This window comes from Coregonus lavaretus (assembly GCF_964263955.1).
Source record: "Coregonus lavaretus genome assembly, chromosome: 21".
Taxonomy (NCBI): Eukaryota; Metazoa; Chordata; class Actinopteri; order Salmoniformes; family Salmonidae; genus Coregonus; species Coregonus lavaretus.
In genome coordinates, this window is record NC_140008.1 from 22,667,048 (window position 1) to 22,682,003 (window position 14,956).

Here is a 14,956-nt window from a genome sequence, read left to right on the forward strand (position 1 = left end):
ACAAGGGGTAATGACTGTGGAACTGACAGTATCTTCCTTAACTCCCTATTAAGAACATGTGGAAAGCTTTACTACCTAAAAGTATTCAAGAATGAATAGGAATATGGCTCATACCTTTATGTTACTATCTCTGTCAACAGCTGAGGCAAACATGAGGGCCATGAGATTTGATCACTGCCAGTAGAGTAGACATTTGGGAAAGGGATTCATCCTGTAAATGCCTATTCCCTTCATATCAACTGTAACATGTTCTCCTCAAACTAGATGGAAATATACATTTTACTACAGATATCTATAAAGAGATAAACATTCGAAGCAATAAATAGAACCGGCATGTTGGGATCCAGAGAGATAGATGTGATCTGCTATCTTCCAAATACATGTCTCCCCGGCATGCTATTGAAATAAAACTCTGTTCCAGAATTTTCCATGGCACATACTATATTAACATAGATAGTCTCCTGTGGGCATTTTCAATTACACTGTACCACGGCAGAAGGAGATTAATCTTCTATTTTGAATGCATGCAACATTTTATGGTTTAGTTGATATGCAGGAAGGGTAATCTTTTAGCTGTGAGTATACATTTAGGCTTTTTGTCTTCTTGCTGCAGCAGAAGCTAATTTATGATTGAAGCCTTTTCCAATCTACACAGAGTCGATTTTTATTGGACCTAAAATATTGAAATCTTTCCAATTTTCGAATGACCTAATATGCTCCAAGTTAGTATATAATATTACTAATAATTAGAGGGTTAGTTTCACATACACACCAGTTTTAGTGGAATATTACTGTTTAGATGCATAATAGAGCTTGCACTACATAGTATGATAAATACCAGTTCAATGAAATGTATTGCACATAGATAGATCCATAAAATAATGGATACTAATACAGACATTTCCATTAAACTGTCATACAAGGATATTCTAATGAATTCTGTATTTTCGATCATATTATTTACTTATTAAGATAGATGATAGAAGGTTGTCCTTTCCTCTTGCAGCTATTTGATTATATGAGCTCCGGTTCACATCCTAATCAATAACCAGATTAGCTCCTAGCAATGTACCGTTATCGTGGGCCTTGGAATGAAGCTCTATGCAACGGCTGGCGTCTGTGTGATTTAGCTTCCTGCGTGAGCTGCAGGGCCCCTTCCCACTGTCAGGGACACATTCTGGTCATTGGAGACACACACAGGCAGGCAGGCAGCCTGAGAAGCAGCTGATGGGGAAGCAGTTATTAGATTAGGAGGAGTCTTGCTCTGCTCAGGATGGGCCTTAGTGTGTGTGTCTGTGCAGGGAGCCTTGGTCTCTTCCTCTCTCTCTCTGTCTTACAGGCTGGCTAACCTGCTGCAGCTTCTTTTCTGGTCTTTTACCTACAGGCTATTTGTACATCTTTAAATACCTGTTTTATCCGAGGAATTATGACTCATCCTAGCTTCAAATCAGCATTAATTAAAAGTACAATCAGGAGAAGGTCTTTAGGCATGCTCAAAGGTTTGATGAACTAGATTCCCAAGTACATTAGTTCATTCTAATTTGAACTAAAACATTTAAATATTTAATTACGACTAGGCTGGGGTTTTTACATATTATTTATATTTTAGACCTTACTTAGTTAGCAAGGAGATGAGCGGATGGTTGATCAGGAACCTGGCTGCTTGCCAGCTACCTGTAGAGACGTCCTCATGGCACTTGGTGCTGATGCAGTGGAACCGTGCATGGCTTCTACACTGGCTAAAAATGAGCATTCGCTTGAAATGCAAACTAATACAAACCAAGGTCGCATTGTACTCTAGTCAAAGGTAGCTTTCCTTGTTCTCCAAAGGCAATGTCACCTTCATTCAGAAGTATCCCACTCGTGTAGATGAGGGTCCAATCACGGATTTAGTAGTGAGAGAGTGGCGTGTGTGTGCTGTGAGGGGTGACAGTGTATTGGCCCTGTCACTGAGAATCAGCCTTAGGACTGGGGTAAGCTGACATGGGTGATACAGACTGACAGAATCTAATTTTCTCTCTCTCTCTAGAATATGTGTACTGAGTTACTATCTGCTTTAGTTAAACTATATTAAATTAAATCACATAATCTGTCATGAAGACTTAATAACATATTAAGGGATCATTCATATCCCTCATGAGCAGTATGATTAGTCCACTGCATGTAGTATTGATGATTAGTCAGTGATGAGGCTGTGAGGCCCTCTGGGTGGACCACTGTGTTCAGAGTTCAGTTCCAGCAGGCCTTTGGCAGCCTGCAGAGATCACAGCATCTCTCCCCATGCTGGCTCATGGACAGGACCTCCAGAGGCCCCTGGGCCCAGGGCTGGGGCCAAACATACAGGCCCAGGGTACTGGGTACAGGGTACGGCCAAGCTGCCAGGCAGGTGGCCAGGAATTCTCACACCACTGCAGGGGAGGCGAAGGATAGCACAGGTCAGTAAAGCCACATAAATTGAATTGTCATCTCAGAATCAAGATGCTCACCAATTTTCTGCTTCCATGCATTGGTGCCGAGTTGGGATTTAGCCAATGTACAAATGGCTTGAGTCCACCTAGGGTTTGGCTGTGGCATTGGACTGCAGTCTGTAGGTCCCTACTGTCACTATTCATGGGCTACTCATTCTCTAGACTAAGACAGTTTACAACTCCAATACCATGAAAACAATCAAGAAGAAAGTGCACTGCAGAGAAGCTAGATTAAATGTTGATTGAATTCAGGCCTAATTACAATTCAGTTGTGTAAGAAAAAGTTTCAGACTCTCCCAACTTATCCCTTCTAGTGGTTATTAAGTGGTATTTTGTTTATAATTTTACGTTCCCTGAACATAGTCTGGCTGACATTTACTTGTGCTTTAGTGTTAATAAATTGTATTTTCCATTATCATCAGAGCTGGGAGAAGGAGAGGGTGATTTAAGGAGCTAGCAGAAAGCTTTAACAGCCAGTGAGTTAGCGTGAGAAGTCCATTTGATGTACATGGTGCTTTCAGAAGAAGTGGAGTTACACAGACAGAGACGCAGCTAGCTGTGACCTTCAAGAAAGCAGACCTTGGATGCACTCGCATCATATTTATTGTATAACCAGTGATTAGTTTACGTTTGTTTTGAGGATATATTCTGGGATTTGGACAATAAAATAGGGAATTAATCAAAATGTAGGATTTATGTCTCGAAGGTAGTCTGAGATTAGAGTAGATATTTAAAGAGCTCGACTCTGATGCTCACCGCCGCTTCTGCAATTAAAAGTGACAGGCTGCCTTCTCATCTCCTGACCTTTGACCCTAGGAAGCGTGGAGTGCACTTTGAGGGAGTTGGGGCATGCTGGGGGTTCTGGGAATGTTCTATCGATCCTATGAAACAGTGGACATCATAAGGGAAAAAAGTCAAGCAAAGTTAAGTGAAAAATTGCGTGCATACAGCACCTAAACACGTATTATTCTGAGTCACACAGAGAAGAAGAGAAAAAAAATCAATTTGGCAAAGTAGATGCGGATCGATGTTGGTGGAGGCAGGCGGGCGAGGTGTCCCAGATTACTTTCCTGATTGATCCAGCCTTCCGTCTGACCTGCAGGATGTGGAGAAGCCAGGATGTGTCTGATGGATGTGGAGAGGCAACCAAAAAAATATGGAAAAATAACACATCGAAAGCATGGAGGGAACTTCACTGACCAGGAGTTAATATACAACAATTGTATAAATCCCTTTGTCTGAATGGGTTTGATAACTCAAGTTCCCTCTTACTCTGAAGCACTTTGGGGGAGTTGGGGCATGCTGGGGTTTAAAGGGTTGGGTTTGTGACCTACCGTCTCCTTGGAGCCATGGAATTACCATTTCAATGGATGGAGGACACTCTATGTCCGTCCACTGTATTAGAGTGTGCTTGTTAGAGGACAGATTTACAGAATACTGTGCTATGAACAACCCATTTATTTAAAACATTTAGCTAACAGATTGGATTTCATTCCATGTTTCATGATTTAATATTCCCCAGTAAACAGGAAATCTGAAAGGATCATTTTACTGATAGTCCAATGATTCAGTGTATAATATCCTGTTGGGGTCATCAGATCATCCTCTGTACCGGCAGAGAGCAGAATGCTGGGATGTGGCGAGACGTTGAAATCAGAAGTAACCATCCATCTGACCTCCATTTTGTGTCAGGCGCTATCAGTTAAATGATACTACTGCCGCATTGTGATCCACTGCAGTGTCTCGTCTCTGCATCCATCCCAGCAAAGCCACAGGAAATGTATTGTCTAAGTTCGTTTGGGCAGGGGAGTTTTGGCTGGCAGCAAAGCGGCAGTTTTTACGGTGGCACCGTGGCATAGGAGAGGAGTCTGGTCATGTGAGATTTGCTAGAGGATGCAGGCTGTGGAGGGAGATAATGTCCTACATGACTGCCATACCAGACACACACCACTCACCTCAGGAGTTCAAGGAGAGAGGGAACGCTTACAGGGTGTCAAATATTTATGGAACACTACAGAGAATATTGATTATATAATAAGTCTGTCTAATGACTGCTGCGCACAACCAAAATGTATTCTCTGAATAATTATAATTGTACCCATGAGCGATTTCTCATCTCGCCTATGTTTTTTTTAAACGTAATTGCACTCTCCCTTTATTCAAATGTTATTTGAGATATTATCAGGAAATGTGTGTGTGTGTGTCTTTGTGTGTGCGTACGCGCGTGCGTGTGTGAGAGAGTACGTTCATACTGGAGAGAGGCAGACAGAGATAGAAAGAGGGAGAGAATCAATATTAGAGTCTGATACTGATACACTTGGCTGCATATCTGTTTATACTGGTACTGGTTATAAAACAATAGTATGTAGATTCTAGCTACCATACCACTTTATCTCATCTCCTCTAAAATATTTCAATATTTCAGTAAGTTTATACTTGCATGGAAATTGGATTTAAAATAGATATCTTTGTTTGCATAGAGTTAGTAATATTGAAGCTACAATATGTAAATACAAACTACCCTTTTGTTGCAATACTACCCACAACCCCTCAGTACAGTGGGTAGTACATTAGTTGCTAAAATGTCAACTTAACCATAGCCAATGTTTAGTCCTACACCTGCTTGCTGCTTTTCACAACATTTTGGTACCTCATTTGAACATGCTGCATATTATGCTTGCTTCGGCAAACCATTCCTTTTTAGACTAGCTATCCATAACAGATGGAGTGAAAAATGTTTTGATGTTTCACCTCTGTCTAACATTTCTTTTTTCAGGTTAGCTTTCAAATATTTAAATGAGATAAAAACTGTGCCAGCTCTATATCCATTTGTATTTATAGTGTGCCCTCTCCTTTAAAATGGACGTTGGTCCACCATATTGGGTGACCTCTCATTGTCACTGGGTATCCAAGCCTTGAGGGCATATCTATCTAATGCTCTGTCCAGCCCATGCTGGTTCTATTGGATAAAAGTAGTAGTCTGTGTCATATACCTGTATTCTCTATGACAAATCCTGTGCATATGGTGGTTCTGGTTGACTCAAGCAGATTGTTGTTCCCTCTGAATCCCTGTAAATTGAAAAATTATAAGAAAAATATATATCAAAAATGCATATTAACATAAGTATTAATTCCCCAATAGATGAATAATGTGTAATACAGTGTGTTCTTTATATTGTAAAGCTGTAAGACGTTGTTGCTATAACCTTCGGTCTTCACCTAAACTAAAACAGAGGTGGCGTCTGGTAAAGGAAAGGTACCCATAATTAATTGGCTCAATTTATATTCCTCAAATGATCAACCCAAACATCCAGACACACTCCGACCTGTCAGCAGACACAAGCTGCTCTTCCCCATGTCCCTCTCTAGCTGACAGTCCATTCTCATTTAGAACCCAATGATGCATCCTTATTAACATTATTAAGATGTATGGGCAACAGTAACACACCCACCCACCCTCCCTCCCCCTCCTAGAGGATGAAGTGTCTCCTCCACCACCCTGCCCTGACTGGATACCTCCCATTGCATTCCTCTACCTTCTCATCCCTCTGTCTGAGAGAGTAAATGAAGACAGAGGTCAGCCTCAAAGTCATCTCCTCCCCTCCTAAATTGGCTGTATTAGCTATTGTCGTTATAGCCTCAGCTCTATATTCTGCAGAGGATGCTGCCTGCTGCTGCCTGCAGCCTGTCGCTCATTTGAGGAGCAGTCTTTGTCAAGGGCCTTTTTACTCCCCAGGAGTGAGAGGGATACCCACATCATTACCACTACAGAGGGCACCATAGTTCCCATGTCAGCTCCACCCTCCTCTCCCCAAGTAGACCACTTCATACTCAACACCAACATTACAGTAATTGTCCCCTATCTGAATTATTCCTGTTTCCAAACAGTCTCAATAAGCAGTAATCTTCTAGAATAACCAACCCCTACCTAGAAGGAAAGCCAAGCCACCTGTGTGTTTTAGTGTGACTGGTGACCGTAAGGCCTGTGTAGAAAAACAAGCATGTTAAATCTTGACCCTGAAACCTCCTAGGGATCGACAGAGACACAGTGGCGTCAGGCAGAACTCCCACAGCTACAGGGCTGGGCAGAGAAGGGATTGCTGACACAGCCAAAGATGGTAAGGAGACCGCCACAAATTGCCTTTTACCTAACATTACCAATGGTGATGACAGTGCTGCTGAAGGAGCAGAGCTGTCTGGCTGTCTACTGGACCAGAGGGGAGGGGCCCTGATGCCGGACAGCTGGAAGGAAGGCACTCTACGCCAGCTACTTTTTCTGCCAACCTAATGTACTGTGTGCTGGGAGGATGCTGATTGATTTACTCTGAATCTGAAAAAATACAGAGTAAATGTAGCTTTATGTATAATTTTCTATGTTTACAAAATTGGATGTAAAGGTGTTATTCTTTAAGTTTTCATAAATCTTAACATTTACATTTTTTATCTGCTCAATATAAATGCTCTAAAATATGCATCCAAATGTTTTTATGTAGTAGGTTATATTTCCCCTTACATAATTTTGTTCTTGCATCTGTTGTGTAATTTATTGAAAAATCAAGACAGTATAGGTAATGGAAGGAATTGTGCATTTTGTCAAGCTGAGTAAAATAGTCTTACAAATCACTTCTCCCAATGTGAGCTACTGTTTCATAGCCACGTAAATACAATTTTATGTCAAATATGAATAAAATAAAAAATACACAACAAACCAATTACATTAAATTAAAGTATTAAGGATAGGCCTGGATAATCGTTTTTTGTGAACTCATTCATCCAAAGGGTGAACTTTAAAACCTTTTCTAATGGACCTCTATCTCCCCTGTCCTCCTCCCCACAGCCTCCAGAGACACTGCCTTACTCAGTCCTCGCATGACTCACACACATTAGATTCATGAACCCATATTTAATTCCTCCACTCGGAACCCATTAAGGCCTCCATTTAAGTCCAGAAGAAGCAGGTCCCTCCCACACACCATGTCCAGCTGCATTAATGGAGGCTGTAAATCCAGCATTTCAGCCCGGTCAGGGGAAACAAGCTGTAATCTGAAGCTAGTGTTAGCTAGCTAGATAGTGTTCTGTTGAATCAGTAGACCCCATCCTCAGGCTGACACTAGAGCTGCTCTGAAGGATTTGCCTGTGTGCTGTAGTGCCTCAGCCAGGAAGGAACTCAGAGAGATACTGCCTTCCTCAGCACTGGGCTACTCTGTGGGAGAGCATAGATACCCAGCCAATGAGGCACAATGGACAGCTGCGCACGGGTAGTGCCGGTGGCAGGGGGTAGAAATTATAATTGGTCAGTCTGAATCGGCAGGTCTTGGGTGATTAAAGGTAGCCATTTTGTTGATTCTTCTGGTGAAAACTCAAAGCACACGTCCCATGGAGTTGAATGTATTTTTGACAGAATGGAGCTCAGCAGGATGTGTAAACAGATTTAATAAGGCCCCCCAATCAACTTTGTTACTGCGAGGTACTTTATTCCTCCTTCCTCACTGTCACCATGCTCCGTCTTTGGTGGAGTAGTGAGGATACTGTCAAAAGCACAATTTGCATGCAAAATAGATCTTGAGAGCTTTTAAACAGGCAGTTCTCTGTTTGTATTCTGCTGTGGGCTCCAGGCATTGTCTTGTGTGTTGTTCCACTGTAGAGAAGACTGTGTGTGTGGAATGAGAAGCTGCTTAGACAATTCACATTCATGTCTGACATTTATATACCATCCTCCACTGTAGATATGTTTCAGTTCTGACATAGGCTTGAGGATAGTTTTAGAAAACCAACGGAGAAAACTACAGAGTTGCGGTCTACGTGACTGATAATGATTGTTCGCAATATTGTGATAAAATATTGTCTATTTTAGTTTTTAGACCAGTTTTCAGCAACTTCATTGCTATCCAAACATGAACTTACAGTAAGTCAGATGGGAAATAAAGAGGTTTATGGTGTGTTACATTTTTTCTAACCTTTCTAAATGTGCTGGTTTTAAATAGAGAGGGCCAAACTTTGAAGTGCAGACTGAATGTATTTTTGAATAGTTAAAAATAAATATGCCCAAACCTCTGCTAAGATCTTTCCTTTTCTCCTGCTCTATGATTCAGCAGGAACACGTAACCTATTTTCTTCATATTTTAGATCTTTATTTAAATGATACCAAATTAACCACAGTCAGTCATTTTATAAGTGAGCTTTATAATAGTTAATTGGGTTCTCCTCTGGAAGTGTTGACCTGTGTTTTTTCCAAGGTTCTTTGTTAATGATTTTGTATCGTTTTTTCAGGTCAGACACTGACAGATATAACTCATAGGCTACACAGCCACTCCCCAGTGCCTCTGTCTGATACAGACTTTCAGTAAAACACGGAAAAGTAATCAGTGCTGTGGCTGATGTTGACACCAAAGGACCTTGTTTGGGGAGTTTTCACCCCTATGTGGGGATGATGCTTTTAATAGCAGGCACCCTGAGGTCCCTATCCTGTCACCCCACATCTCCAAACACAAACACGCCACACATGCACACACCTTCCATAAACCTCTTAGGTTCAGCTTTTCTTTGTAAGTGGATGATGGAAATCAACTGACTAACTGAGAATCAAATAATTAAATTAAACACATACACATTTTATGCTAATGGCGGAATACATTTGGTGGCAGTCTTGGGATCTTGAAGTAAGTGTTTGTCGGTAGATAAGCACAGCAGACTGTCTTCTTTTCACTGCCTTCTCCCTCAGGGGCCAGCAAGCTCTACTTCAAACACCTGCTCTTAAAGCGCACTGCAAAACCATCCGCAAAGACTATTGTTCCCTGTGACAGACAGCAGTGCCCTGCTGAAGGGCTCAAATTGTTACCCCTCTCTAACTGTACCAGCTAAACAAAGCACAGAAAGGAACTCAAAAATATCACTCATATGTCTCTAAAAGCCATTTCTGCATGAATATTTAGCAGTTTAAGTTGCATGCGTACTGTATAGTGTTTATTTTATGGTCTCATACTGAGTCAAACGTTGTCTTTCTTTTGTCTTTGAGTTTTGATGGCCTGGAATGTAGATTCAATGTGAAGGACAATAATGAATCCTGGTTCTCAGATTGAGAAGCCCTACCTTCTACCTCTCCTTTGAGTCTTCTTCCCGACCCTTCCCTCTCTCAGATAATCAGCAACATGGAGCCTCAGGTGACGAACGGCCCCAACGGCACCACGGCCAATGGGCCGTCCAGCAACAGCCGCAGCTGCCCTTCGCCCATGCAGACTGGAGGCCCCACCGACGACAGCAAGACCAACCTCATCGTCAACTACCTGCCCCAGAACATGACCCAGGAGGAATTCCGCAGCCTGTTCGGCAGCATTGGAGAGATCGAGTCCTGCAAGCTGGTTCGCGACAAGATCACAGGTACGATGACACACACAGGCCATGGGAAGATTGGGGCAATGACACACTCAGGCAGGTGTAAGGAAGTGGGCCTGGTGGGCGGGGTGTGGTGCAGGGTGGGATGGCATGGTGCTGGAGGCCTATGATCCTGGACGGGACTCCAGCTGGTTACCACAGAGCAGGAGGCTGGGGCTGGAGCTGGCTGATTAGCGGCAACGCGACAGAGCCCAGCGCTACGTGGCACAGAGGTGTTTCCCAGCTAGTCATGCCTCTAATCCCAGCCCAGCGGCTGTGTGGGTGGCATAGCAGATGAAATGGGGGAGGCTGCTCTTAGATAATGTCAGATAATAGCTTTCATTTTAGATCCTACTTAGTGACACTTCTTCCTTGATAATCTCATTAAAAAGGGCCAGTGTTGAAGAGCAACATCCACTCTTGACAATGAGATTAAGCCAGGCTAGACTGAGGCTCAGGCTGGTGGAAGTACAGGGCCATCTTTTACAATAATGGGCCCGAACTGGCAGGAAGGTAATATGTAGTAATACAAGAATAGCACCTGGAAACCACACTACAGTCGTGGTCGAAAGTTTTGGTCTTCACAAAGTTTGCTGCTTCAGTGTTTTTAGATATTTTTGTCAGATGTTACTATGGTATACTGAAGTATAATTACAAGCATTCCATAAGTGTCAAAGGCTTTTATTGACAATTACATTAAGTTTATGCAAAGAGTCAATATTTGCAGTGTTGACCCTTCTTTTTCAAGACCTCTGCAATCTGCCCTGAAATGCTGTCAATTAACTTCTGGGCCACATCCTGACTAATGGCAGCCCATTCTTGCATAATCAATGCTTGGAGTTTGTCAGAATTTGTGGGTTTTTGTTTGTCCACCCGCCTCTTGAGGATAGACCACAAGTTCTCAATGGGATTAAGGTCTGGGGAGTTTCCTGGCCATGGACCCAACATTTCAATGTTTTGTTCCCCAAGCCACTTAGTTATCACTTTTGCCTTATGGCAAGGTGCTCCATCATGCTGGAAAAGGCATTGTTCGTCACCAAACTGTTCTTGGATGGTTGGGAGAAGTTGCTCTCGGAGGATGTGTTGGTACCATTCTTTATTCATGGCTGTGTTCTTTAGGCAAAATTGTAAGTGAGCCCACTCCCTTGGCTGAGAAGCAACCCCACACATGAATGGTCTCAGGATGCTTTACTGTTGGCATGACACAGGACTGATGGTAGCGCTCACCTTGTCTTCTCCGGACAAGCTTTTTTCCGGATGCCCCAAACAATCGGAAAGGGGATTCATCAGAGAAAATGACTTTACCCCAGTCCTCAGCAGTCCAATCCCGTTACCTTTTGCAGAATATCAGTCTGTCCCTGATGTTTTTTTTTGGGGAGAGAAGTGGCTTCCTCGCTGCCCTTCTTGACACCAGGCCATCCTCCAAAAGTCTTCGCCTCACTGTGGGTGCAGATGCACTCACACCTGCCTGCTGCCATTCCTGAGCAAGCTCTGCACTGGTGGTGCCCCGATCCCGCAGCTGAATCAACTTTAGGAGACAGTCCTGGCGCTTGCTGGACATTCTTGGGCGCCCTGACGCCTTCTTCACAACAATTGAACCTCTCTCCTTGAAGTTCTTGATGATCCGACAAATGGTTGATTTAGGTGCAATCTTACTAGCAGCAATATCCTTGCCTGTGAAGCCCTTTTTGTGCAAAGCAATGATGACGGCATGTTTTTCCTTGCAGGTAACCATGGTTAACAGAGGAAGAACAATGATATCAAGCACCACCCTCCTTTTAAAGCTTCCAGTCTGTTATTCTAACTCAATCAGCATGACAGAGTGATCTCCAGCCTTGTCCTCGTCAACACTCTCACCTGTATTAACGAGAGAATCACTGACATGATGTCAGCTGGTCCTTTTGGGCAGGGCTGAAATGCAGTGGAAATGTTTTTTGGGGGTTAAGTTCATTTTCATGGCAAAGAGGGACTTTGCAATTAATTGCAATTCATCTGATCACTCTTCATAACATTCTGGAGTATATGCAAATTACCGTCATAAAAACTGAGGCAGCAGACTTGGTGAAAATTAATATGTGTGTCATTCTCAAAACTTTTGACCACGACTGTACACTCATTTTTCATCTATTTCTCCCATATGTGTGATTCACAGTAGACGGGGAGACCTAATAGTTTATATTGGAGAGAGTAAAAGGAGACATGATTAACAGGAAGCTCTCCCTGGCCTAAATGGGAAAGTGAAGCCATTTCTGTTAACGTTTAAAGTTATTTTCTACCGTACGAGGTCTCGTATGACTTAGGAACACAAAATATGTTATAAATATTCCCCTCCTGCGGTGCATGTCTGTGTTGTGCTCCCATGGGTGCAATTTTATCGTTCAAACCTTTAGACTAACAAAGCGCTTCTCCCTCTCAGTAGAGGGAATGCCAGGAGGCTGCATGCAAACCAGTTGGCATCATTAACTGACTTAGCTAGGTTTCAGGGAGGACTATTTTTGAAGCACTAGGGCCCTTATCCAAAAAGAGTCTCAGAGTAGGAGTGCTGATCGACGCTTTGTGGATACGGGCCCTGAGCCCTCTCTCTTGTGCATTTCCAAACATCCATTTTTAGACATTTGACCAGAACACCATTTAAACGCTACATTCTCAAGCACCACATACAGGACAATAGTGCTTCTAGGCCTCACCCTCCTGCCCTTTCAGTTACTGTCCATTTTTGAAGTACAGAATGTGAAATTCCTTTACACGGCAGTTCAAAAGGAAGGAGGATGTCTTTGTGGACAAGGTGAGGAGAGCTACCTAAGCCTCAGCGCTGTAAGAGACAGGCTTCTCCTTTCTCCGGACCGGGTGCTGTCAGCTTTGATGAAGCAAGAGCGGCATGAGGTACCAGCCAGCCCATCCACTCTGCGCTCGTCTGTCAGGCCAGCTGACTTCAGCTCAGTGAAGTGCCACCTCAGATTGTTTACCTACGCATTCCTGCTGTGCATGTAATACACCAGGGACCTGCAGGTTAATCTTTTATTTAAGGCAAACCTACATGCACATCGCTAGAGCCCATACATGCCCTCACTGACACTGGCACATCAGCCCCTCAACTTTCTCTCAGGCTAACGACCAAACTAAAGAGAGAGACATAAAGTGAGTTGTATTGAGTGGTAGTAGGTTCCATCTTTCTCTGGGAAGGGAGAAGCTGTATGTAATTATTAAAGTGAAGGACAGGGTATGTTTGAGGCGTTGACAGATGGTTCTCCAACAGATTCTTTTTAAAGACCGCTATTAAGATGAAAATCCTCAGTTTTATTAGCCTCTAATAAAATAAATAAACATACGCCTTTGGAGAGAGCTGGTGATTTTCTTGTGGACCTGGCAGCATATTGAATGACAACCTTTAATGGAATACATTAGGAATGTGTTAGTGTTTCTGGCCATCAGCACACAGAGAATGGAAATTACTGATCAGACACCGCCAAGGCAGGAATTGGTTCCTCGTCAGTTGCCCATTTTTCTGGATCATTTTCTGCGCTGGCTGCATTTCTTTAGGAAAATGAATGCATTTGTATTCATAATGACATGGCAGAAAATAAATGTAACAGGAATTGAATGTGCCTGTGATTTGGTTCCTGATAAGAGAGATACTTTTTACATGCTGAGACAATCATCTGTTCATATTCTCCACACAGTAAATGCTTACTGCACTGGAATACAAGACCCATCTTCTTCAAATATTTTCTTCATTTGAAGTGGCCTTCACTGAAGACCCAGGGAGTGGACACAGTTTTGGTCCAATGACTGCTGTGTCCCTCCTCTGTTTTAGTTTTCCATTTGGTCCTATGGTGATAGCACTGGCCTTTGGTCTCACTCTTTTGGGTGGTGCCATTTTGAGCCTGGCTGTATCACGGGACACTATGTTAAGTTACAGCGTATACCCCACTCTGTAAGGTTTGACCAAGGACAACAATGATCCCTGTACAAATCAATGCAGTCACCTTCCCTTAGTTTTACCTATATGGGTCAACTGACGCAAATTACTCTGACAATGCAAAAAAAAGAAAAGCAGATGTAGTGTATGTATTATTCATCCTACTTGATGTCTGCTACGGCGTAGTAGGCCCTGAAACACCTCGCTGTGCATCTGAGAGCCGAGAGAGTGTGAAACTCGTGTTTGAGACAGGTGTGTGTGGAATCTCTCCAATCCTCCTTGTGACACACACAGCTAACTTATTGGTCTGACAGGGAGGAAATAAAAAATGCACTGTTTCACTCAGTTTACCCACATCTCTTTGTTGATACTAAAATATACATTCAGATTGAGTTCACAGTCAAAACCAATATTGTTTTATTTACTTGCAGTACGTGGTTTGTATTGTTGGTTTGTTGCTGGAACTGTTTGTTTACCAAGCTCTTGCGCAATCAAACCTTCCATAGTGATGAGCATCAGGAATTAATGGCGGTGCATTACAGAGAGAAACACAGTGTTTATTCGCCCTCCTCCGGTTCACATGAATCTCACTGGTTCATATAACAATTAATATGATGCAAGCATGCGTAAAATAGCTTCCTCCGTAGAACACTGAGGATAAAAACAGTGTCATATAATCAATTTAGCTAGTATGACAATTAGGCTGGTAGCTCTTACATTGGACCAAAGTGAAACACCTAACGTTATTGACTTAATTTCAAATCAACTTTCGCATGTTGAATCCAGAATACATTAATATACTGTAAGACAGAAATCATAAAAGGTTAGGGCTGGCACAATTACCGTATAACTGTGTAACCGACGGTAATGGATGAAGACCGTCATGAAAATAAAATAACCGTTTAAAAAAAATAGTTTTTTGTATCGAAGAACTGACTAAAGACGGGACAGTATTTGTGTGGTTGAGTCCGTTTCTGCAATAAAATGGACTCTTAACAACGTGATAAAACTTTGTTGCCCCTTGCTGAAACAAGCAAGGTGTTGTAGCAAACCATGAATAGAATGGGCTTTGAACCTCTAACTCTGGCAATTTGACTGGTAAGCTCATGGGTACACTCGATGCAATCATTTCCATGGTAATGTATAATGTTCATTCAAATGATGTTAACTAATGTGGCAAATGCAATGGAATGTGTTT

General features: G+C 42.6%; 1 protein-coding gene across 10 annotated transcripts in view; it reads left to right on the forward strand.

The window, feature by feature from the left end:
- Nucleotides 1-14,956, forward strand: part of elavl4 (ELAV like neuron-specific RNA binding protein 4) — a gene marked incomplete at both ends in the record, with an annotated part of 89,310 nt that overhangs the window by 31,407 nt on the left and 42,947 nt on the right. For 8 of the 10 annotated variants that reach the window (XM_084186373.1, XM_084186372.1, XM_084186374.1 and 5 more), the window contains 2 exons: nt 6,500-6,586; nt 9,605-9,845. In XM_084186373.1, the coding sequence (XP_084042499.1) occupies nt 6,500-6,586; nt 9,605-9,845 (328 nt within the window). The remainder of the gene's footprint in view (nt 1-6,499; nt 6,587-9,604; nt 9,846-14,956) is intronic. The other 2 variants (XM_084186369.1, XM_084186370.1) reach the window with 1 other exon arrangement.